Source organism: Panulirus ornatus, chromosome 73 (genome assembly GCF_036320965.1).
Source record: "Panulirus ornatus isolate Po-2019 chromosome 73, ASM3632096v1, whole genome shotgun sequence".
Lineage (NCBI taxonomy): Eukaryota > Metazoa > Arthropoda > Malacostraca > Decapoda > Palinuridae > Panulirus > Panulirus ornatus.
Genome location: NC_092296.1, coordinates 10,046,573 through 10,072,835, shown reverse-complemented (window position 1 = coordinate 10,072,835; position 26,263 = coordinate 10,046,573). Strand labels below are relative to the sequence as shown.

The 26,263-nt window shown below is 38.9% G+C and overlaps 1 protein-coding gene across 8 annotated transcripts in view; it reads right to left on the bottom strand.

Moving 5' to 3' along the window:
• Nucleotides 1–430: 430 nt before the first annotated feature.
• LOC139748254 (uncharacterized) overlaps nucleotides 431–26,263 on the bottom strand; it is an 81,110-nt gene continuing 55,277 nt past the window's right edge. For 5 of the 8 annotated variants that reach the window (XM_071661170.1, XM_071661171.1, XM_071661175.1 and 2 more), the window contains 5 exons: nucleotides 25,746–25,862; nucleotides 25,155–25,294; nucleotides 21,145–21,387; nucleotides 17,522–17,706; nucleotides 431–4,465 (listed from right to left, as the gene is read on the bottom strand). In XM_071661170.1, the coding sequence (XP_071517271.1) occupies nucleotides 4,396–4,465; nucleotides 17,522–17,706; nucleotides 21,145–21,387; nucleotides 25,155–25,294; nucleotides 25,746–25,862 (755 nt within the window). In that variant the 3' untranslated portion in view covers nucleotides 431–4,395. The remainder of the gene's footprint in view (nucleotides 4,466–17,521; nucleotides 17,707–21,144; nucleotides 21,388–25,154; nucleotides 25,295–25,745; nucleotides 25,863–26,263) is intronic. The other 3 variants (XM_071661172.1, XM_071661177.1, XM_071661178.1) reach the window with 1 other exon arrangement.

Below are 26,263 nucleotides of genomic sequence, written 5' to 3'. Positions count from 1 at the left end.
AGTGAACTCCAGTGAAGCTTGTTAGCCTTTATTGCCTAACTCTTAACGGGCCACTGGTAGAAGGCAACTCTAGCACAGTTTACAGAGGTCTCCGACCATACCATACTCTCCATGAAACCCACATTGACATCCACTTATCTTATTTCTTTCAAACCACTCATCTTACCTTCAGGAGGTAGTGAAAACCCACCATAACTAAATCATCTTACCACATATATATCATAACTCTCCAGTTTCTACTTAGTGATTACAATCTCTATCAATGCACTGATTTCTCAAGTACGTTAATGGCCAACAGTTATTTCAAGTATAATATCAAAAATCTCATGATCACACCTGATAATATTCTACTGCATCTCCCATTTCACTATTCATTCCTTAGACCCCTTTCAATACTTTCTCTGAAGTCTGAGGATGTAATAAAAATAGGTTTATCTTAATTTTATTTTGCATAAAAGGAGTCCTCAGAATCATAAAATCTTACAAATATCTAGATTACCTGTAAATCAGCATTAACACCCATATCAAATTTGAGTAAAATGCCTCGCTTCCTGGTGTTACCACGACAATTTCAAACAGGAGATTTGCTTATCTTTCAATGGTACACAAGAACTTCTTGCGATCATGGTTTCCAGCATCATATGATGCAGTAGCCACTACAGAGAACTTTGATTTGGTCACAATTACACAAGTACAACAAATCACAATTTACTTGATATTTCAATAATGTACTAAAATTTGTCAAATAACAATATCACCATTTTGTTTAACTTTCACGTTAAAAGAGTTTTGCTGTTACTGATATCCTAACGCCATTTCCAATGGTATATTCCTATAAATGTCAAATAAAAGGAAGAAGGTATATTCCTATAAATGTCAAATAAAAGGAAGAACAAAGCTAAACTTGGAAATTTACCAATTTCTTAACATCCTTCCAACAACTCAGTACTTTTTACTGAAAACTTATTTCTAAAAATTACCAATAACTGTAGTCATGAATAATGAGAAACTTTTTCAACACTGCCTCTGTTCAGGTTGTCTTTCTTTTTAAGATTTTCAGGTATTCACAGGTAAGAGTAATTAGCTCATATAACTCAAAACATTGGCACTGTTTTCTTCATCGTACATGCACTAATTCTGCTTTTGTTTTTAATCCTGTTCGTGTTTAGATTCTGCCAAAATGACAGATATTCCTCTGCAAAAACCATTGAGTCTGATTACTAGATCATGGAATTCCAACACCTCACACTTTTATAACAGTAGTCTTGAAATACAAAATGCTGATAACCAATTAATTTGTTTCTCACCATAAAGAGCAGCAGCGACAGTATAGTTTGACTGAAGACTTGTATGTTGTCTCATATAAAATCCCTCTTAACTATATCCAGTTTGACATTTCCATTTCCAGCAGTGTGGCTTAAACATAATTTCCTACAAGTTCTTATCTATCTATACCTCTGATGCCTGTTCCCTCCAGGAACTCCCATCAAGGGGGTTCCAGGTAACATGAGTCTCTACATATAAATTCCGATCACTTCTTGGACAATTCATCCAGTATTGCTCCCCCTCTAATACAAAGATTTATGCAGTTGTAAAATACATCAACTTGTGATGATAAATTATCAAATAATCACTTTATGAGAGGATGACATAGGCTGCCCATGAAAGCTGGTTTCTCTTCTTGGGCCACATTCACAATGTTATCTCAACTAAAATTTATCTGCCATACATTTGCATACTCTATACAATCCTTAATAATGTTCATTCTTCATTTCCATATCATTACTTTTTCCCATATCCAGGTTTACTTTCATGAATGTAAACTGAGGTCACTCTCCTCTTCACATGAAACTGTAACTTTATTGTGAAAGCACCTAACGACTGCTTCACTTCTGCAATATCTAAACCAACATGCAAAATTCTCTGGTAATATTTCACAAATTCATACCAGATCAAAATTATTCAATTCACGAGTTTTGAAAATGGAAAATGACCAAAATGTTGAGGAGAGTTACTTCTCAAGTCTTCCCACTTTGCATGGGAAACAGCAAACATTATATAGGACAGACAAAATGGGAAGATGCAAGATAATGACATTATGGTATGATTAAAGAACACTGTGCCACCTGATATATTATGCTAATCATCCTGCAGTTTGCATTTTCATCAAATACACTCCTTCAGATGCAAATATGTCTGATGTGTTCTTTAATAACAAATGAGTAATCCAAAATTAAACTCTCCCATACAATAACTGCAGGGGTTGCAACTTACTAGAAGCAAACATAGTTGAAAGTCAGCTCTCTCCTCTAGACACAAAATGCCACTGGACTTCTTAGATGTAGTTATATTTCACAGTGACCTTGATCTATCCTGGACTTGATGAATCATCAGACTTACTCCCTACTTTTAGGGCTGAAACCATATTTCATTTGTTTTGGTTTACAGCATTTGTGAAGCACATATCCTGAAAATTCAAAATAATAATTCTTTGGAAAGGGAAGTGAATGTCAGCAGGCACAAACACCCAAAAGAGCCATTTTTTTTTTCTTTTTAAAGAGACAGAGATTTTAAGAATGAAGAAAACTACATCAATGCAACCATGAACGGAAGCATAATTTCACTTGGTAGGATTACCTGAACAAACCCCTTACCAGGAATCTGTGAAAGGGTATATAACTACTGATATCAGTAATCAAAACTAGTAAATTATTTTAATACTAAATTAGTTATCTAATTCCATCATTTACCTAAACAAAGGTGATCTCTTTAGATAGAAAAACCAAATACCTTATCAATAATATAAGGTGTATGCAATGATATGGATATTTGATTGCATAAACTCTTGGGAAAAAATAATAATATAATTCTAATAGAGCCTTGCAGATTCATTACAGTTATTCCTCTGCTTCACAATATGACTTAAATGTTACATCTGGCTCATGTCAGATTGAAGTGCTACATATACTAATTACATGAATCATGATTTAACAGCACATTGAAATTCATAAGGCAATCACAACAAACTGTTCAAGTCATTATTCCCTAAATTGGCAATAACCATCTTAAAAAAAAGAAAAATTTCCCAACAATGGCATGGGATTACTACATCTGGCAACACTTTTTGATGTCCTCTGTACAAAGTTACCTGCTTAAAATTTACCAATACTGCATTCACTCTCATGCAATTTTACCTATTATGGCGTTACCTGCTGTATGGGTACAATGACAGATTCAGTAGAGACTCACCCATTCCCAACATTTAGTACCGAGCCCACTGCAATATGGTAAATAACATACAATGGTGACAATACTTCCCATGTACCTGTCATCCACTGCAAACATACAAATCATTTTCACCATGATCTTACTACCCACAACTACAACTCTTACAGTTTTCTAAATGCTTCAACTAAATCTTATAAAGAGACTACCAATTCCCATAATTTCCTCTTCTTTTTTTACAGATTAGGCATCGTTCAGTCTACAACATTGAAAGGCTATTGAACTCAAAGTGGAATAGTAATTGTTTCCAACCACAAAAGACATAATAATATTCTAAATATCAAACAAAAGTACAATAAAATTTTATATACAGTACATACAGCAGTATATGAACATAATGTGCTGCTGCTATACAAGATAAATGTTTAATGTGTACCCTGTGAAACATTTGTAAGAATGTTATCCTTGGAGCCATCAGTAACGTCATTTTCTTTGCCTTAGTTGCACCACACTCCATGCCCAGATCCTTGGTTTCCTTTTGCAAAGTTCAGCCACAGTTTTCAGATTTTAGTGTAAACAGATCTATTGTATCATTTGACAGGACCCAGCAGACACTAAGGTTGAATGATTACGCAGCATCATAAAATCTGCAACTGTGCTTGTCTCCTAACAAAACTTTCCTGCACAAGTTTGAAGGTGACTCACTCGGACCTGGTTGATTTGATGGTTCATGAGTTTTTAAACTTTTTTCCACTCTTATAACTAAATCTACATTCATATTTTTGTGCCATCATCATTTAAAATATCCTTAAATGCATTACACATATGTTTGAATGAGTGAGACTCTACTTGGGTTAAACTAAAGATCCATGTCAAAGCTGCATGCCAGGGTTGGCAAATACACCAGTCACTCCTGTGGGTCCTATCTAGTGAACCTCTTCATCCACGAAGGAAACCACCTTGGTATAGAGGAAACAGCATAACTTAACAATGAATGAATATGCCAGTTCTCTGACGTGACTGAAATGTGTAAAATGATCTTCAGCCTTAAGATGGGAAGCTGGATAAATAATATGCTCCAACAGTTCAGATCCAACAGCTCCACCATAGCTTTTATGCACTGCCATCCTGGTCAGCTCTATCATCATCTTCCATAATTTCCATACCTTCCTACAGGGGATCAGCTTCTGGCTCACACTCCAATCCTTCTTCCTCTGAAGTTGCTTCACCATCATTAGCACTAGGTTATAAAAGAATGAAAGTTAATTGTATTCTCTACTGAAATAAGACAATGGGTTTAACTTCTAAATGTCTCATATCTGAGCTAAGACTGCAAAAGCCTCAGACATAAAAACTCAATACCTGTTGGATATGTTCATTTGGACAATAAATCAACATATCTAATCCCCCTTTTTTGTTGTTACTGACATGGCACAGGCAAAATATGCCCCATCCAAGGTCATCTCAGTCAAAACAGTAAAAGAAAAAAAAGTATAAGTAGGTAGTACTTGGTAGGTCTCTTACCAGTACTACCCACCTGGATATTCGGAGGGTTAGAGATGGATGTGTAGTGAGCCAGTACTTCAGTAGCTGTCAAGTTGCACTCCTATGACACAGGTAACTGACTTTTCTTTCTGCCTCACCCACAAGTGAACTGTTGGCTTCCTATCCAGAACCATACAATATCTGTCATATATAATGCTTGACAACACTTACACAACTCATTCTTTGTAACTCTAGACTTTCCTGCAGTGAGCACTGTGTGCTAGCCCTGCCTTTTGGCAAAATGGTAAGAAAGAAGTAGTAGGCAGGAATGTCAGACAGGAGCATTAGGTAGATACATCAGATAGTAGAAGTACATAGGAGCATAAGGTAAAAGTATTAGGTTGGAACACTTAGCAGAAACATTACATAAGCACACTGACTAGCAATAGTTGGTAGGATAATTAGGTAGAAGTCTCTAAAAACAATGTGCTAGAGTTGCCCTCTACCAGCAGCTTATCAAGGGTGAGGTACAAAAGGCTAAAAGGTTGCACTGGAGTTTCGACAGTCATGGAGACTCTTCTGCTGAGGCCACCCCCTTGAGGGAGTTCTCAAAGGAAATGGGCATCAGAGATATAGATACAAAGGTAGATTGATAGAAGTTAATCGGGGCTCCAAAGTTGTTTGTACACCTGACTTTTCAAAAATAACATATGAGGATAAAAATCAATATTATAGCTATTCAAGGGAGGGGATTACTTTCGTTTTCATACTTGATAGCTGATTCCCACATTAGTGAGGCAGCACCAAGAAACAGATGAAGAAAGACACATCCACTCACATACACATACAGTGTATGAATAGATAAAATATCTATTTATATATTATACTTTGTCGCTGTCTCCTGCGTTAGCGAGGTAGCGCAAGGAAACAGACGAAAGAATGGCCCAACCCACCCACATACACATGTATATACGTACACGTCCACACACACACACACATATACATACCTATACATCTCAACGTATATATATATATATATATTTTTTTTTTTTTTATACTTTGTCGCTGTCTCTTGCGTTTGCGAGGTAGCGCAAGGAAACAGATGAAAGAAATGGCCCAACCCACCCCCATACACATGTATATACATACGTCCACACACGCAAATATACATACCTACACAGCTTTCCATGGTTTACCCCAGACGCTTCACATGCCTTGATTCAATCCACTGACAGCACGTCAACCCCGGTATACCACATTGCTCCAATTCACTCTATTCCTTGCCCTCCTTTCACCCTCCTGCATGTTCAGGCCCCAATCACACAAAATCTTTTTCACTCCATCTTTCCACCTCCAATTTGGTCTCCCTCTTCTCCTTGCTCCCTCCACCTCCGACACATATATCCTCTTGGTCAATCTTTCCTCACTCATCCTCTCCATGTGCCCAAACCACTTCAAAACACCCTCTTCTGCTCTCTCAACCACGCTCTTTTTATTTCCACACATCTCTCTTACCCTTACGTTACTCACTCGATCAAACCACCTCACACCACACATTGTCCTCAAACATCTCATTTCCAGCACATCCATCCTCCTGCGCACAACTCTATCCATAGCCCACGCCTCACAACCATACAACATTGTTGGAACCACTATTCCTTCAAACATACCCATTTTTGCTTTCCGAGATAATGTTCTCGACTTCCACACATTCTTCAAGGCCCCCAGAATTTTCGCCCCCTCCCCCACCCTATGATCCACTTCCGCTTCCATGGTTCCATCCGCTGCCAGATCCACTCCCAGATATCTAAAACACTTCACTTCCTCCAGTTTTTCTCCATTCAAACTCACCTCCCAATTGACTTGACCCTCAACCCTACTGTACCTAATAATCTTGCTCTTATTCACATTTACTCTTAACTTTCTTCTTCCACACACTTTACCAAACTCAGTCACCAGCTTCTGCAGTTTCTCACATGAATCAGCCACCAGCGCTGTATCATATATATATATATATATATACATATATATATATATATATATATATATATATATATATATATATATATATATATATATATATATATTTTTTTTTTTTTTTTTTTTTATACTTTGTCGCCGTCTCCCGCGTTTGTGAGGTAGCGCAAGGAAACAGACGAAAGAAATGGCCCAACCCCCCCCCCCATACACATGTACATACACACGTCCACACACGCAAATATACATACCTACACAGCTTTCCATGGTTTACCCCAGACGCTTCACATGCCTTGCTTCAATCCACTGACAGCACGTCAACCCCTGTATACCACATGACTCCAATTCACTCTATTTCTTGCCCTCCTTTCACCCTCCTGCATGTTCAGGCCCCGATCACACAAAATCTTTTTCACTCCATCTTTCCACCTCCAATTTGGTCTCCCTCTTCTCCTCGTTCCCTCCACCTCCGACACATATATCCTCTTGGTCAATCTCTCCTCACTCATTCTCTCCATGTGCCCAAACCATTTCAAAACACCCTCTTCTGCTCTCTCAACCACGCTCTTTTTATTTCCACACATCTCTCTTACCCTTACGTTACTTACTCGATCAAACCACCTCACACCACACATTGTCCTCAAACATCTCATTTCCAGCACATCCATCCTCCTGCGCACATCTCTATCCATAGCCCACGCCTCGCAACCATACAACATTGTTGGAACCACTATTCCCTCAAACATACCCATTTTTGCTTTCCGAGATATATATATATATATATATATATATATATATATATATATATATATATATATATATTTATCCCTGGGGATAGGGGAGAAAGAATACTTCCCACGTATTCCCTGCGTGTCGTATATATATATATATATATATATATATATATATACGTTTGATGCACGAGACCGGGTTATGGTGATGGGTGATTTGAATGCAAAGGTGAGTAATGTGGCAGTTGAGGGAATAATTGGTATACATGGGGTGTTCAGTGTTATAAGTGGAAATGGTGAAGAGCTTGTAGATTTATGGGCTGAAAAAGGACTGGTGATTGGGAAGACCTGGTTTAAAAAGAGAGATATACATAAGTATACATATGTAAGTAGGAGAGATGGCCAGAGAGCGTTATTGGATTATGTGTTAACTGATAGGCGCGCAAAAGAGAGACTTTTGGATGTTAATGTACTGAGAGGTGCAACTGGAGGGATGTCTGATCATTATCTTGTGGAGGAGAAGGTGAAGATTTGTAGAGGTTTTCAGAAAAGAAGAGACAATGTTGGGGTGAAGAGAGTGGTGAGAGTAAGTGAGCTTGGGAAGGAGACTTGTGTGAGGAGGTACCAGGAAAGACTGAGTACAGAATGGAAAAAGGTGAGAAAAAAGGATGTAAGGGGAGTGGGGGAGGAATGGGATGTATTTAGGGAAGCAGTGATGGCTTGCACAAAAGATGCTCGTGGCATGAGAAGCGAAGGAGGTGGGCAGATTAAAAAGGGTAGTGAGTGGTAGGATGAAGAAGTAAGATTATTAGTGAAAGAGAAGAGAGAGGTATTTGGACGAGTTTTGCAGGGAAATAATGCAAATGAGCGGGAGATGTATAAAAGAAAGAGGCAGGAGGTCAAGAGAAAGGTGCAGGAGGTGAAAAAGAGGGCAAATGTGAGTTGGGGTGAGAGATTATCATTAAATTTTAGGGAGAATAAAAAGATGTTTTGGAAGGAGGTAAATAGAGTGCGTAAGACAAGGGAACAAATGGGGAACTTCAGTGAAGGGGGCAAATGGGGAGGTGATAACAAGTAGTGGTGATGTGAGAAGGAGATGGAGTGAGTATTTTGAAGGTTTGTTGAATGTGTCTGAATGTGGCAGATATAGGGTCTTTTGGTCGAGGTGGTGTGCAAAGTGAGAGGGTTAGGGAAAATGATTTGGTAAACACAGAAGAGGTAGTAAAAGCTTTGCAGAAGATGAAAGCCGGCAAGGCAGCGGGTTTGGATGGTATTGCAGTGGAATTTATAAAAAAAGGGAGTGACTGTATTGTTGACTGGTTGGTAAGGTTATTTAATGTATGTATGATTCATGGTGAGGTGCCTCAGGATTGGCGGAGTGCTTGCATAGTGCCATTATATAAAGGCAAAGGGGATAAGATTGAGTGCTCAAATTACAGAGGTATAAGTTTGTTGAGTATTCCTGGTAAATTATATGGGAGGGTATTGATTGAGAGGGTGAAGGCATGTACAGAGCATCAGATTGGGGAAGAGCAGTGTGGTTTTAGAAGTGGTAGAGGATGTGTGGATCAGGTGTTTGCTTTGAAGAATGTATGTGAGAAAGGCCACATTCATTCACACTCAGTCTCTAGCTGTCATGTAATAATGCACCGAAATCACAGCTCCCTTTCCACATCCAGGCCCCACAGAACTTTCCATGGTTTACCGCAGACGCTTCACACGCCCTGGTTCAATCCATTGACAGCATGTCGACCCCGGTATACCACATCGTTCCATTTCACTCTATTTCTTGCACACCTTTCACCCTCCTGCATGTTCACGCCCCGATCACTCAAAATCTTTTTCACTCCATCTTTCCACCTCCAATTTGGTCTCCCACTTCTCCTCGTTCCCTCCACCTCTGACACATATATCCTCTTGGTCAATCTCCTAACTCATTCTCTCCATGTTACCAAACCATTTTAAAATATCCTCTTCTGTTCTCTCAACCACACTCTTTTTATTACCACACATCTCTCTTACCCTTACATTACTTACTCGATCAAACCACCTCACACCACATATTGTCCTCAAACATCTCATTTCCAGCACATCCACCCTCCTCCACACAACTCTATCCATAGCCCATGCCTCACAACCATATAACATTGTTGGGATCACTATTCATTCAAACATACCCATTTCTGATTTCCGAGATAATGTTCTCGACTTCCACACATTCTTCAACACTCCCAGAATTTACGCCCCCTCCCCCACCCCATGATTCACTTCCACTTCCATGGTTCCATCCACTGCCAAATCCACTCCCAGATATCTAAAACTCTTCACTTCCCCCAGTTTTTCTCCATTTAAACTTACCTCCCAACTGACTTGACCCTCAACCCTACTGTACCTAATAACCTTGCTCTTATTCACATTTACTCTCAACTTTCTTCTTTCACACACTTTACCAAATTCAGTCACCAGCTTCTGCAGTTTCTCACATGAATCAGCCACCAGCTCTGTATCATCAGCGAACAACTGACTCACTTCCTAAGATCTCTCATCCACAACAGACTGCATACTTTCCCCTCTTTCCAAAACTCTTGCATTTACCTCCCTAACAACCCCATCCATAAACAAATTAAACAACCATGGAGACATCACACACCCCTGCCACAAACCTACATTCACTGAGAGCCAATCACTTTCCTCTCTTCCTACACATACACATGCCTTACATCCTCGATAAAAACTTTTCACTGCTTCTGACAACTTGCTTCCCACACCATATATTCTTAATACCTTCCACAGAGCATCTCTATCAACTCTAACATATGCCTTCTCCAGATCCATAAATGCTACATACAAATCCATTTGCTTTTCTAAGTATTTCTCACATACATTCTTCAAAGCAAACACCTGATCCACACATCCTCTACCACTTCTGAAACCACACTGCTCTTCCCCAATCTGATGTTCTGTACATGCCTTCACCCTCTCAATCAATACCCTCCCATATAATTTCCCAAGAATACTCAACAAACTTATACCTCTGTAATTTGAGCACTCACTTTTATCGCCTTTGTACAATGGCACTATGCAAGCATTCCGCCAATCCTCAGGCACCTCACCATGAGTCATACATACATTATATAATCTTAACAACCACTCAACAATACAGTCACCCCTTTTTTAATAAAGTCCACTGCAATACCATCCAAACCCGCTGCCTTGCCGGCATTCATCTTCCCCAAAGCTTTTGCTACCTCTTCTCTGTTTACCAAATCATTCTCCCCAACTCTCTCACTTTGCACACCACCTCAACCAAAACACCCTATATCTGCCACTCTATCATCAAACACATTCAACAAACCTTCAAAATACTCATTCCATCTCCTTCTCATATCACCTTATCACCTCCCCATTAGCCCCCTTCACTGATGTTCCCATTTGTTCCCAAGACTTACGCACTTTATTTACCTCCTTCCAAAACATCTTTTTGTTCTCCCTAAAATTTAATGATTCTCTCTCACCCCAACTCTCATTTGCCCTCTTTTTCACCTCTTGCACCTTTCTCTTGACCCCCTGCCTCTTTCTTTTATACATCTCCCACTCATTTGCATTATTTCCCTGCAAAAATCATCCAAATACCTCTCTCTTCTCTTTCACTAATAATCTTACTTCTTCATCCCACCACTCACTACCCTTTCTAATCTGCCCACCTCCCAAGCTTCTCATGCCACAACCATCTTTTGCACAAGCCATCACTACTTCCCTAAATACATCTCATTCCTCCCCCACTCCCCTTACGTCCTTTGTTCTCACCTTTTTCCATTCAGGACTCGGTCTCTCCTGGTACTTCCTCACACAAGTCTCCTTCCCAAGCTCACTGACTCTCACCACTCTCTTCAACCCAACAGTCTCTCTTCTTTTCTGAAAACCTCTACAAATCTTCACTTTCGCCTCCACAAGATAATGATCAGACATCCCTCCAGTTGCACCTCTCAGCACAATAACATCCAAAAGTCTCTCTTTCGTGTGCCTATCAATTAACACGTAATCCAATAACGCTCTCTGGCCATCTCTCCTACTTACATACGTGTACTTATGTATATCTCTCTTTTTAAACCAGGTCTTATCAATCACCAGTCCTTTTTCAGCACATAAATCTACAAGCTCTTCACCATTTCCATTTACAACACTGAACACCCCATGTACACCAATTATTCCCTCAACTGCCACATTACTCACCTTTGCATTCAAATCACCCATCACTATAACCCGGTCTCGTGCATCAAAACTACTAACACACTCACTCAACTGCTCCCAACACACTTGCTCATACATATACATATATTATTGCTATCATTATTATCATCATCATTATTTTCATTATTATTTATTGATATTCATTTTGCTTTGTCGCTGTCTCCCACGTTAGCGAGGTAGCACAAGGAAACAGACAAAAGAAAGGCCCAACCCATCCATATACACTTATGTATATACATACACATCCACACACACAAACATACATACCTATACATCTCAATGTATACATATATATACACACACAGACATATACATATATACACATGTACAAAATTCATACTGTCTGCCTCTATTCATTCCCATCGCCAACCCACCACACATGAAATAACAACCCCCTCCCCCCTCATGTGTGCGAGGTAGCACTAGGAAATGACAACAAAGGCCAAATTCGTTCACACTCAGTCTCTAGCTGTCCAGTAATAATGCACAGAAACCACAGCTCCCTTTCCACATACAAGCCCCACAGAACTTTCCATGGTTTCCCGCAGACGCTTCACATGTCCTGGTTCAATCCATTGACAGCATGTCAACCTCGGTATACCACATCTTTCCAATTCACTCTATTCCTTGCACGCCTTTCACCCTCCTGCACGCTCAGGTCCCGATCACTCAGAATCTTTTTCACTCCATCTTTCCACCTCCAATTTGGTCTCCCACTTCTCGTTCCCTCCACCTCTGACACATATATCCTCTTGGTCAATCTTTCCTCACTCATTCTCTCCATGTGACCAGACCATTTCAAAACACTCTCTTCTGCTCTCTCAACCACACTCTTTTTATTACCACACATCTCTCTTACCCTATTATTACTTACTCAATCAAACCATCTCACACCACATACTGTCCTCAAACATCTCATTTCCAGCACATCCACCCTCCTCCACACAACTCTATTCATAACCCATGCCTCACAACCATATAACATTGTTGGAATCACTATTCATTCAAACATACCCATTTTTGCTTTCCAAGATAATGTTCTTGACTTCCACACATTCTTCAAGGCTCCCAGAACTTTCGCCCCCTCCCCCACCCTATGACTCACTTACACTTCCATGGTTCCATCTGCTGGTAAATCCACTACCAGATATCTAAAATACTTCACTTCCTCCAGTTTTTCTCCATTTAAACTTACCTGCCAATTGACTTGTCCCTCAACCCTACTGTACCTAATAACCTTGCTCTTATTCACATTTACTCTCAGATTTCTTCTTTCACACACTTTACCAAACTCAGTCACCAGCTTCTGCAGTTTCTCACATGAATCAGCCACCAGCTCTGTATCATCAGCGAACAACAACTGACTCACCTTCCAAGCTCTCTCATCCACAGCAGACTGCATACTTGCCCCTCTTTCCAAAACTCTTGCATTCACCTCCCTAATAACCCCATCCATAAACAAATTAAACAACCATGGAGACATCACACACCCCTGCCGCAAACCTACATTCACTGAGAACTAATCACTTGCCTCTTCCTACACGTATACATGCCTTACATCCTCGATAAAAACTTTTCACTCCTTCTAACAACTTTTCCACCCATGCCATATATTCTTAATACCTTCCACAGAGCATCTCTATTATACTAAATCACTGCTTTCCACGTCAGCAAGGTAGCATCAGCAAACAGACAAAGAACAAACCATCCACTCATATACAAACATTTCCACAAATGCACATACATATACATATACATATCAACATTTTTTTTTTTTTTTTTTTTTTTTTTTTTATACTTTGTCGCTGTCTCCCGCGTTTGCGAGGTAGCGCAAGGAAACAGACGAAAGAAATGGCCCAACCCCCCCCCCCCATACACATGTACATACACACGTCCACACACGCAAATATACATACCTACACAGCTTTCCATGGTTTACCCCAGACGCTTCACATGCCTTGCTTCAATCCACTGACAGCACGTCAACCCCTGTATACCACATCGCTCCAATTCACTCTATTCCTTGCCCTCCTTTCACCCTCCTGCATGTTCAGGCCCCGATCACACAAAATCTTTTTCACTCCATCTTTCCACCTCCAATTTGGTCTCCCTCTTCTCCTCGTTCCCTCCACCTCCGACACATATATCCTCTTGGTCAATCTCTCCTCACTCATTCTCTCCATGTGCCCAAACCATTTCAAAACACCCTCTTCTGCTCTCTCAACCACGCTCTTTTTATTTCCACACATCTCTCTTACCCTTACGTTACTTACTCGATCAAACCACCTCACACCACACATTGTCCTCAAACATCTCATTTCCAGCACATCCATCCTCCTGCGCACATCTCTATCCATAGCCCACGCCTCGCAACCATACAACATTGTTGGAACCACTATTCCCTCAAACATACCCATTTTTGCTTTCCGAGATAATGTTCTCGACTTCCACACATTTTTCAAGGCTCCCAAAATTTTCGCCCCCTCCCCCACCCTATGATCCACTTCTGCTTCCATGGTTCCATCCGCTGACAGATCCACTCCCAGATATCTAAAACACTTCACTTCCTCCAGTTTTTCTCCATTCAAACTCACCTCCCAATTGACTTGACCCTCAACCCTACTGTACCTAATAACCTTGCTCTTATTCACATTTACTCTCAACTTTCTTCTTCCACACACTTTACCAAACTCAGTCACCAGCTTCTGCAGTTTCTCACATGAATCAGCCACCAGCGCTGTATCATCAGCGAACAACAACTGACTCACTTCCCAAGCTCTCTCATCCCCAACAGACTTCATACTTGCCCCTCTTTCCAGGACTCTTGCATTTACCTCCCTTACAACCCCATCCATAAACAAATTAAACAACCATGGAGACATCACACACCCCTGCCGCAAACCTACATTCACTGAGAACCAATCACTTTCCTCTCTTCCTACACGTACACATGCCTTACATCCTCGATAAAAACTTTTCACTGCTTCTAACAACTTGCCTCCCACACCATATATTCTTAATACCTTCCACAGAGCATCTCTATCAACTCTATCATATGCCTTCTCCAGATCCATAAATGCTACATACAAATCCATTTGCTTTTCTAAGTATTTCTCACATACATTCTTCAAAGCAAACACCTGATCCACACATCCTCTACCACTTCTGAAACCGCACTGCTCTTCCCCAATCTGATGCTCTGTACATGCCTTCACCCTCTCAATCAATACCCTCCCATATAATTTACCAGGAATACTCAACAAACTTATACCTCTGTAATTTGAGCACTCACTCTTATCCCCTTTGCCTTTGTACAATGGCACTATGCACGCATTCCGCCAATCCTCAGGCACCTCACCATGAGTCATACATACATTAAATAACCTTACCAACCAGTCAACAATACAGTCACCCCCTTTCTTAATAAATTCCACTGCAATACCATCCAAACCTGCTGCCTTGCCGGCTTTCATCTTCCGCAAAGCTTTTACTACCTCTTCTCTGTTTACCAAATCATTTTCCCTAACCCTCTCACTTTGCACACCACCTCGACCAAAACACCCTATATCTGCCACTCTGTCATCAGACACATTCAACAAACCTTCAAAATACTCATTCCATCTCCTTCTCACATCACCGCTACTTGTTTTCACCTCCCCATTTACGCCCTTCACTGAAGTTCCCATTTGCTCCCTTGTCTTACGCACCCTATTTACCTCCTTCCAGAACATCTTTTTATTCTCCCTAAAATTTACTGATAGTCTCTCACCCCAACTCTCATTTGCCCTTTTTTTCACCTCTTGCACCTTTCTCTTGACCTCCTGTCTCTTTCTTTTATACTTCTCCCACTCAATTGCATTTTTTTCCCTGCAAACATCGTCCAAATGCCTCTCTCTTCTCTTTCACTAATACTCTTACTTCTTCATCCCACCACTCACTACCCTTTCTAAACATATCAACATATACACATATATATACACAGACATATACATATATACAAATGTACATATTCATATTTGTCTGCCTTCATCCAATCCCAGCGCCACCCCTCACCACAGGAAACAGCACTGCCACTCCCTATGTCAGCAAGGTAGTGCTAGGAAAACAGACAAAAAAAAAGGCCACATTCGTTCACACTCAGTCTCTAGCAGTCATCACACTCGTTCACACTCAGTCTCTAGGAATCATGTGTAATGCACTGAGATTACAGCCCCCTATCCACATCCAGGCTCTGTAGACCTTTCCATAGTGCACACCTTTCATCCTCCTGGATGTTCAGGCTCTGATTGCTCAAAATCATTTTCAGTCCATCCTTCCATCTCCAATTTGGTCTCTCGGTTCTCCATCTTCCCTTCACTTCTGACACATAAATCCTCTTTGTCAACCTTTCCTCACTCTTTCTCTCCATATGTCCAAGACATTTCAATACATCCTCTTCTGTTCTCTCAAGGACACCAAGGAGTTATCATAAAAGCCAATTCTCAAGTAGCCAGTCTTCACAAGGAAACAGTGGGAAGCAGTGGTAGACCATGGGGCATTCCTAATTTTCTTTCACTTTTACTCAACATCTTTTGCAACTAATTTTTACATACATCATTTAGAATGAATAATGCATTCCAAAAAAAATAATGTTCCAGAAAATCAACTTGCACATTAATTAGCTATCCATTGTTAATTAGTGAGGCCACATTGCTTGTTTTTATATAAAACTTAGTTGAAAATTTTGCATGTAGGTGTCACTCTTTAGAATTTGGCATTAAGAATGACAGCGGGACCTGGAGTGGTTCAGCAAAAGTGATTGGACTCTTGAATTCATTTGGCCATTTAGTATGACCCCACCATCATCTTGGAATATGATACAGCTCTAGCAGAAAGGTAAAGTCTCAAAAAAGGGGGCATTCCTGAAGGTATTCAGAAAAAGGTCTTTACAATCCTTGTTTCTCACATTAATGCTTTTGGTGAAGAGACTTTGTCAGGACAAGGAACAATACACAACACCAATGGTATAATTGTACAGAGGACTTAAAGAAACTCAGAATTGAGTATACATAGATTGAGGAAAGAAAAATCGAGCCTCCTAAGAAAGATATCCAAGTGTATCTGGGAGGGAAAAAAAGTTGGTCTTCAGAGAAATTTTAACACTGAACTATTATGAAGCAGAAAACATTACAGCTGGACAGCTCAAGGATATGGCATATGTATTGGCAAAGCTGGAGAATCGAGAGAGGAAGCTGCCTGGGGGTACTGGAGTTAACACACTTCTGAGTGATGTTAAGGCATGATGTCATCAGTTATCTTCCAATAGTTGATACCAGTCCTACAGAAATGGCCACTGTCTTTCCAATACTCAAGTGGAGTATTGCTATCACAGATCTGCTTTAGCTACCATCCATAGCTGCAGTCTTTGACCAGGCCTAAAGTAGTAAAAGAGTTAAGGGTAATACCTTATGAGCTCCAAGAAGTGAGGGGTTTAAGAGCATTCCTCTCTTTTCCCTAGATTAAAATGAAACCATCCTATGATATCATATTACAGTTTTACTCATACGTATGCACCTTTTTTCTTTTTCCTTCATGCTCACCATTTCCCACATCAGCAAGGTAGCGTTCAAGAACAAGTGAGTGAGCCTTAGAGGGAAAACTCCTCACTAGGCTTTCCCTCTCTGTTCCTTCTTTTGGAAAAGTAAAACGGGAGGGGAGGATTTCCAGCCCTTCGCTCCCTCCCCTTTTAATAGCCTTCTACGACAGGCAGGAAATATCTCCAGGGACATATGTCTCAATCCTAAATATAAATAAATGCATACCTCTACTTCTTAAAGGAATGGATGTTTCCATTATAATACAATAATTCTTACCTCTCAGCCCCACTGTTCATATCCACCTCTTCTTCATCAACAACTGCATCATGGTTGTCTTCACATTCATCCTCATCAAAAATATCATCACACTCCTCCTCTGCATCATTGGGCATCTGCTCCTCTTCAGCATCTCTAGTTTTCCCTTGTAATTTCTTCTCACCTTCCACTGACATTGGGACCCCCTGTAAAATGAAAAACTGTACCTAGTAGCTGTGTAAACATAAAAAAATTTGGAATCTACCAAACTTTTCTGCAGTTCAGAAATGGAGGAAAGATAAAAAAAAAAAGGGGGGGATTTCTCAAATGAATGTAAGGTTCTTATAAGAGTGAGCAATGGTCTACAACATGCTGGAAGTGGGAGGGCAAGTGGATCAGATGCTGTTTGAAGATGACACAAATCAGTTGGCAGTCTCCACATAGATGTCCTTGATGCTGGTGAAAAAGTTTGGAAATGCGTGTTAAGGAGTAAGTTGAGAGTAAATGGGAACAAAAGTAAGGCAATGAGTTGCAACAGGGGATGTGACATGAAACATGATGGATAAAATGCGCTTCAGTAGAAAGGAACTGAATAAAGTGGAACACTAAAAGTACAGGGAGTCACAGTTAAGGTAGGAACATAGAAGTTGCTTTCCTGGAAAGTGAGACTTTAAAATGAGATAACTTCAGGTAAATCCATTTTCTCCATAAGAACCCTGTATAAATGAATGTCCCTGAGAACTAAACGGGAATATCTTTTATAATAAAAGACAAAATAAGTTGACATACAATATTGTAAATACTTAGAAAAGCAAATGGATTTGTATGTAGCATTTATGGATCTGGAGAAGACATATGATAGAGTTGACAGAGATGCTCTGTGGAAGGTATTAAGAATATATGGTGTGGGAGGCAAGTTGTTAGAAGCAGTGAAAAGTTTTTATCGAGGATGTAAGGAATGTGTACGTGTAGGAGGAGAGGAAAGTGATTGGTTCTCAGTGAATGTAGGTTTGCGGCAGGGGTGTGTGATGTCTCCATGGTTGTTTAATTTCTTTATGGATGGGGTTGTTAGGGAGGTGAATGCAAGAGTTTTGGAAAGAGGGGCAAGTATGAAGTCTGTTGGGGATGAGAGAGCTTGGGAAGTGAGTCAGTTGTTGTCCACTGATGATACAGCGCTGGTGGCTGATTCATGTGAGAAACTGCAGAAGCTGGTGACTGAGTTTGGTAAAGTGTGTGAAAGAAGAAAGTTAAGAGTAAATGTGAATAAGAGCAAGGTTATTATGTACAGTAGGGTTGAGGGTCAAGTCAATTGGGAGGTAAGTTTGAATGGAGAAAAACTGGAGGAAGTAAAGTGTTTTAGATATCTGGGAGTGGATCTGGCAGCGGATGGAACCATGGAAGCGGAAGTGGATCATAGGGTGGGGGAGGGGGCGAAAATTCTGGGAGCCTTGAAGAATGTGTGGAAGTCGAGAGCATTATCTTGGAAGGCAAAAATGGGTATGTTTGAAGGAATAGTGGTTCTAACAATGTTGTATGGTTGCGAGGCGTAGGCTACGGATAGAGTTGTGCGCAGGAGGATGGATGTGCTGGAAATGAGATGTTTGAGGACAATGTGTGGTGTGAGGTGGTTTGATCGAGTAAGTAACGTAAGGGTAAGAAAGATGTAAGGAAATAAAAAGAGCGGGGTTGAGAGAGCAGAAGAGGGTGTTTTGAAATGGTCTGGGCACAAGGAGAGAATGAGTGAGGAAAGATTGACCAAGAGGATATATGTGTCGGAGGTGGAGGGAACGAGGAGAAGTGGGAGACCAAATTGGAGGTGGAAAGATGGAGTGAAAAAGATTTTGTGTGGACAGGGCCTGAACATGCAGGAGGGTGAAAGGAGGGCAAGGAATAGAGTGAATTGGATCGATGTGGTATACCGGGGTTGACGTGCTGTCAGTGGGTTGAATCAGGGAATGTGAAGCGTCTGGGGTAAACCATGGAAAGCTGTGTAGGTATGTATATTTGCGTGTGTGGACGTATGTATATACATGTGTATGGGGGTGGGTTGGGCCATTTCCTTCGTCTGTTTCCTTGCACTACCTCGCAAACGTGGGAGACAGCAAAAAAAAAAAAAAAACAATATTGTATAACACATGTTCATACATTTCAATGTAATCCTAATAAAAAGTACTGTAGAGCATTAATAACATGAACACCTACCAAATATAGTCTTCGAGCTTGCTCATAACATAAAAGTGAGCTGAGGTGGAGGGAAGGGTGTCAGAGTTAGACAGGTTTGGCAAAATCATCTGGAAATGAAACTACAGATAACCTTGTTTTTAAAACTGGACTTATTGAATATTTTGGCTTCTTGTCCATTTTTGTTTTGATCTTGATGAATTGATCCCATGATAGTTGGACTTACAATAGACTCTTTTTTTCAGCTAGTTCCAATAAATCTTCATTTGACAAAACTGCTAAAAGTAAGTAACTCCTTCATGTAAGCCTTGTCCACTTACCCAGACTAACTTCTTTTGCTAATTTCACAGTGTCCTGTTGAGCCCCTTAGATGTCATTTCCAAACTCTTGGAAGTCACAGGCAGAGTCAGTTAAATTCTATTCTAGGGTTCCATTCACATATGGTAATGTCCTAGATCAGTAATGTTGTTGATACCCTTGAGAATGTTTGAGTCCTGCCAAAATCATTTGACTGTTTGCTCAATTGTATCATTTGTTACCAAGATCAGCTAAGAATGTCTGGCATAAGTTGTATGCCTTTAATGTAACAATCATGCCCTAATCCATGGGCAGGGTCAATGTGGTTGTGTTTACTGGTAAAAATACCAACTTTTTATTAGAATACAAAACATCTAAATATACAAGGAAGAGCAAGGGTTCAGTCCAAAAGCAGTAAATCTGAAAGTATAAATTCCCTTTGCACAATATTCCTTCTACACCAGGAGAGCGTAAGCTGAGAGCTAGTCTTGATGTAAAGACTGTGTTATCCAGGCTTTCTTATTAGACTGCCAAGTGATGGTATGTACATATGCAAGCAAATGGGTTAGAAGATAAAAGCACAGACAGGTAAGCAAATACCATGAAAATACATAACTATGATACCTCCCTGGCCAGGTAGTATTAAAAAACAGATGACGGAGCTTTTAGGGAAAATCCACATCAGGCTTCATTTTTTGTTCCCCTTTAAGAATGTAAATATGGGAGGATTTAAAGCCCCTAACTCCTACCTTCCGTGATATGCAAGAGATAATAAGTGACATTCTTTTTCCCCTATCTTCATTTTAAGTTGGTTGATAGGCAAATAAATACATTAGTAAGTACACAAGCAGGGAAATAAGCTGAAAAACAGGTAAATAGGTGCCAAGCAAAAAAGTACACAGACAAGTATACTGGTATGCAGGTAAACTAGCACATAAGTAAGCTAGCAAGTAAGCAACTGGGAAGAAGACAGACATGTACTGGTCATGAAAAGTATGAGATAGTTGGCCATGTTTTTATGTTTATCATGGATTTTTCTCTTACCTTCTTCTTGGGAATGCACTAAACGACAACTATCCTTGCGCTACATGTTGCATAAAGATCAGTTCTACTCATGTTAATAGTTTAAAAAAAATGGAAATATAACTAATGAAAAAGTTCCTTACAGATTTCTTTGGTGTACAAAGGTTTCCTCCTTCGTGTTCCAGATTCTCACTGCGGGTAGCAACACCTCCATCATCTCCAGTATTTGCATCCACATCAACATCTTCTTCAGCTTCATCCACTGTCTCCATGTTGTTCATATCCTCACAGTTAACATCTTCATCACCAATGTTTTCTTTTGTTTTAGAATCTTGTTCCTTCTTGACTTTCTCTTCTAACCTCTTCCTCTCAAGTTCTTTTTCCTCCTATGGAAAATTATTTGTCATAAAAGAGCTGCTTTGATTAACATATGTTTACTAACAGCAACTGTAACCATCTGATGTTTAGCCTCTCTCAAAAAATAAAATGAGAGTGGGTGGACCACAATTCCACCACAAGCATCACAAGACAGGAGGAATGCAATACTGAATGATATCCAATGGTATCATAAAACATCCTTGCAAAATAAAAACAACAAAAATAGCAATTAACAAAGGCAAATATAAAATTCAGCTCTGACATGTTTTGCATATGAAAGATTTGCTTCTGTATATGGTTTAGCTCTAAACAATGATACAGCCTTGGCAAAGATAAATCTTCACTCACAGATTAAGTTCAAGTGAATATACGTACCTTGAAGGAATCTCAGTTATAATGACTCTATAATCAATGTAAGGGACAAAAGTAACTATTTGTGTAGAAGAATCAAAAGTGACTTAACTGAGAGAATTTACACTGTGTGTGGAAGAATCATAAGTGTCTTAACTGAGAGTATTTACAATCTGTGTAGAGGAATCATAATTATGTGCAAATGACTTAACTGGGAGTAATAACACTACATGTGTACAGGAATCAAAAGTGACTTATCTGAGAGTATTCATACTACATGTGTACAGGAATTATATGTGACATCACTGAAGAGTATTCACACTACATGTGTAGGGGGAATCATAAGTGACTTAACTGAGAGTATCTAAACTACATGTGTAGAGGAATCATTAGTGACTTAACTGAGAGTATCTAAACTACATGTGTAGAGGAATCATTAGTGACTTAACTGAGAGTATCTAAACTACATGTGTAGAGGAATCATTAGTGACTTAACTGAGAGTATCTAAACTACATGTGTAGAGGAATCATTAGTGACTTAACTGAGAGTATCTAAACTACATGTGTAGAGGAATCATTAGTGACTTAACTGAGAGTATCTAAACTACATGTGTAGAGGAATCATTAGTGACTTAACTGAGAGTATCTAAACTACATGTGTAGAGGAATCATTAGTGACTTAACTGAGAGTATCTAAACTACATGTGTAGAGGAATCATTAGTGACTTAACTGAGAGTATCTAAACTACATGTGTAGAGGAATCATTAGTGACTTAACTGAGAGTATCTAAACTACATGTGTAGAGGAATCATTAGTGACTTAACTGAGAGTATCTAAACTACATGTGTAGAGGAATCATTAGTGACTTAACTGAGAGTATCTAAACTACATGTGTAGAGGAATCATTAGTGACTTAACTGAGAGTATCTAAACTACATGTGTAGAGGAATCATTAGTGACTTAACTGAGAGTATCTAAACTACATGTGTAGAGGAATCATTAGTGACTTAACTGAGAGTATCTAAACTACATGTGTAGAGGAATCATTAGTGACTTAACTGAGAGTATCTAAACTACATGTGTAGAGGAATCATTAGTGACTTAACTGAGAGTATCTAAACTACATGTGTAGAGGAATCATTAGTGACTTAACTGAGAGTATCTAAACTACATGTGTAGAGGAATCATTAGTGACTTAACTGAGAGTATCTAAACTACATGTGTAGAGGAATCATTAGTGACTTAACTGAGAGTATCTAAACTACATGTGTAGAGGAATCATTAGTGACTTAACTGAGAGTATCTAAACTACATGTGTAGAGGAATCATTAGTGACTTAACTGAGAGTATCTAAACTACATGTGTAGAGGAATCATTAGTGACTTAACTGAGAGTATCTAAACTACATGTGTAGAGGAATCATTAGTGACTTAACTGAGAGTATCTAAACTACATGTGTAGAGGAATCATTAGTGACTTAACTGAGAGTATCTAAACTACATGTGTAGAGGAATCATTAGTGACTTAACTGAGAGTATCTAAACTACATGTGTAGAGGAATCATTAGTGACTTAACTGAGAGTATCTAAACTACATGTGTAGAGGAATCATTAGTGACTTAACTGAGAGTATCTAAACTACATGTGTAGAGGAATCATTAGTGACTTAACTGAGAGTATCTAAACTACATGTGTAGAGGAATCATTAGTGACTTAACTGAGAGTATCTAAACTACATGTGTAGAGGAATCATTAGTGACTTAACTGAGAGTATCTAAACTACATGTGTAGAGGAATCATTAGTGACTTAACTGAGAGTATCTAAACTACATGTGTAGAGGAATCATTAGTGACTTAACTGAGAGTATCTAAACTACATGTGTAGAGGAATCATTAGTGACTTAACTGAGAGTATCTAAACTACATGTGTAGAGGAATCATTAGTGACTTAACTGAGAGTATCTAAACTACATGTGTAGAGGAATCATTAGTGACTTAACTGAGAGTATCTAAACTACATGTGTAGAGGAATCATTAGTGACTTAACTGAGAGTATCTAAACTACATGTGTAGAGGAATCATTAGTGACTTAACTGAGAGTATCTAAACTACATGTGTAGAGGAATCATTAGTGACTTAACTGAGAGTATCTAAACTACATGTGTAGAGGAATCATTAGTGACTTAACTGAGAGTATCTAAACTACATGTGTAGAGGAATCATTAGTGACTTAACTGAGAGTATCTAAACTACATGTGTAGAGGAATCATTAGTGACTTAACTGAGAGTATCTAAACTACATGTGTAGAGGAATCATTAGTGACTTAACTGAGAGTATCTAAACTACATGTGTAGAGGAATCATTAGTGACTTAACTGAGAGTATCTAAACTACATGTGTAGAGGAATCATTAGTGACTTAACTGAGAGTATCTAAACTACATGTGTAGAGGAATCATTAGTGACTTAACTGAGAGTATCTAAACTACATGTGTAGAGGAATCATTAGTGACTTAACTGAGAGTATCTAAACTACATGTGTAGAGGAATCATTAGTGACTTAACTGAGAGTATCTAAACTACATGTGTAGAGGAATCATTAGTGACTTAACTGAGAGTATCTAAACTACATGTGTAGAGGAATCATTAGTGACTTAACTGAGAGTATCTAAACTACATGTGTAGAGGAATCATTAGTGACTTAACTGAGAGTATCTAAACTACATGTGTAGAGGAATCATTAGTGACTTAACTGAGAGTATCTAAACTACATGTGTAGGGGGAATCATAAGTGACTTAACTGAGAGTATCTAAACTACATGTGTAGAGGAATCATTAGTGACTTAACTGAGAGCATTTGCAATAAGCAACTTTATTACACAGTCACAATGTACTCATCACACAGACTACAGTACATGGAAAGAGACCTATAAAATCATACATGTTTGGAGAACAATTTCCATACCCACTAATGATGCATACGGTTTAAGTACTCTTACTATATATATTCAATATATGTCTATTCATCTACAAGTCACAAAGTAAAAGAGAAGTCTCTAATTACATACAAAAATAATATCCTTACTTAGATATGATATGCTGGGTTATGAAAACCTTTCATATATATCAATCATGGTACTAATAAGTGCTTCACATACAGTCCTTACGAACTTGGAAATTGATGTGTCACTGAAAGTGGTACGCTTACATTTACATATTTTTACTGTGTTGGCCAAATATGCATATAATAGTAATGCCCACATGATGAGGTCTTAATTTTCTATTTATGGACATGTGCATGAATGGGAAGCAATATAACCGAGTTTCTACATTAACTACTGCACTGCTTTGAGTCCAGATAGTGGCATATTTGGGAAACAAACTGGTTTCCACCCTAACCAAAGTACAAAGCATGCTACACTAACCTCTAGTTCCGTAAGATGACGACAGAGATTGTAGTAGTGGTCAATAGAGCGAAAATGGCATTCTATGTGCCGTGGATTTCGAAAATGACTGTGGCATACTTCACAGCGATATAGCTTCTTTTTGTAAAGGAAATTCAAACCTGAAAAATATGATGAAAAATGCTTGTACTATATTGGAAAATGATAAATAATCAGAAAATAAAGTCTTTCAAGATGAACTTCATCTTAAACAAAGCAAAAAAAACCAGCTGGTTCACTTCTATCATGTCTTAGTAATATATCAAACTATCACATCAAGTACAGCTTTTCCTGCTGTCAAAGCAAGTCTTTCCTAATAACTATGATCTGGCACATTTTTTAAGATAGGTTTTACAATTCCTCCTAAATCTGTAAATACTTTCCCTTTCTTCTTCTTTTCCTTTTCATTAACTTTTCTATATCAATTAAGGCCTGGCCCTGATGTGAGCTGAGTTGTTGACAATCACATCTTAAGGAAAAAAAATGTGCATAAGAATTTTTTGCTAGCTTGGTTACTATACACATCATAAGTCTCAAACATACAAAGAAAATACTATTTCAAGTCTAGGTTACCTATGGGTTTTGTTGGATCATGTGGAGGAAGTGTAGAAGGTGTAAGTTCTTCCTCTGACTCATGAGACATCTTCAGACGATACACTTCTTCATGGAATGCTGCTACCCCTGTGAAGCCTACAAAATGAAGAAATAATTGGAACATTTTCAATCATAAATATAATTTTCAAGTCCAGTACAGTAACTTAGTCCTCATAAAAGACCTGCATAATAAAGATTAAATTTTAAAAGCTGGGACTATCAAATGGACTATTCAATCATGAGATAATGATACAATTATCAATAACCGGGAGGATACAGTTCCTTTGCAAATTACCCTCGATATCACCATATTATCAGATTAAAATAACACTAAAATCAGTTAAGTTCTGTTATGGTAGATGGAATCTTTACATCAAAATTTTTCAAATTACCAGATTTCCTTCAATTTCATCTCTCTTCATCGTGTAATAAACAGTAAAATGAAAATAAAACAATCTGTCTACATATCAACATCTCCGATGCCTTTTCCTTCCAAG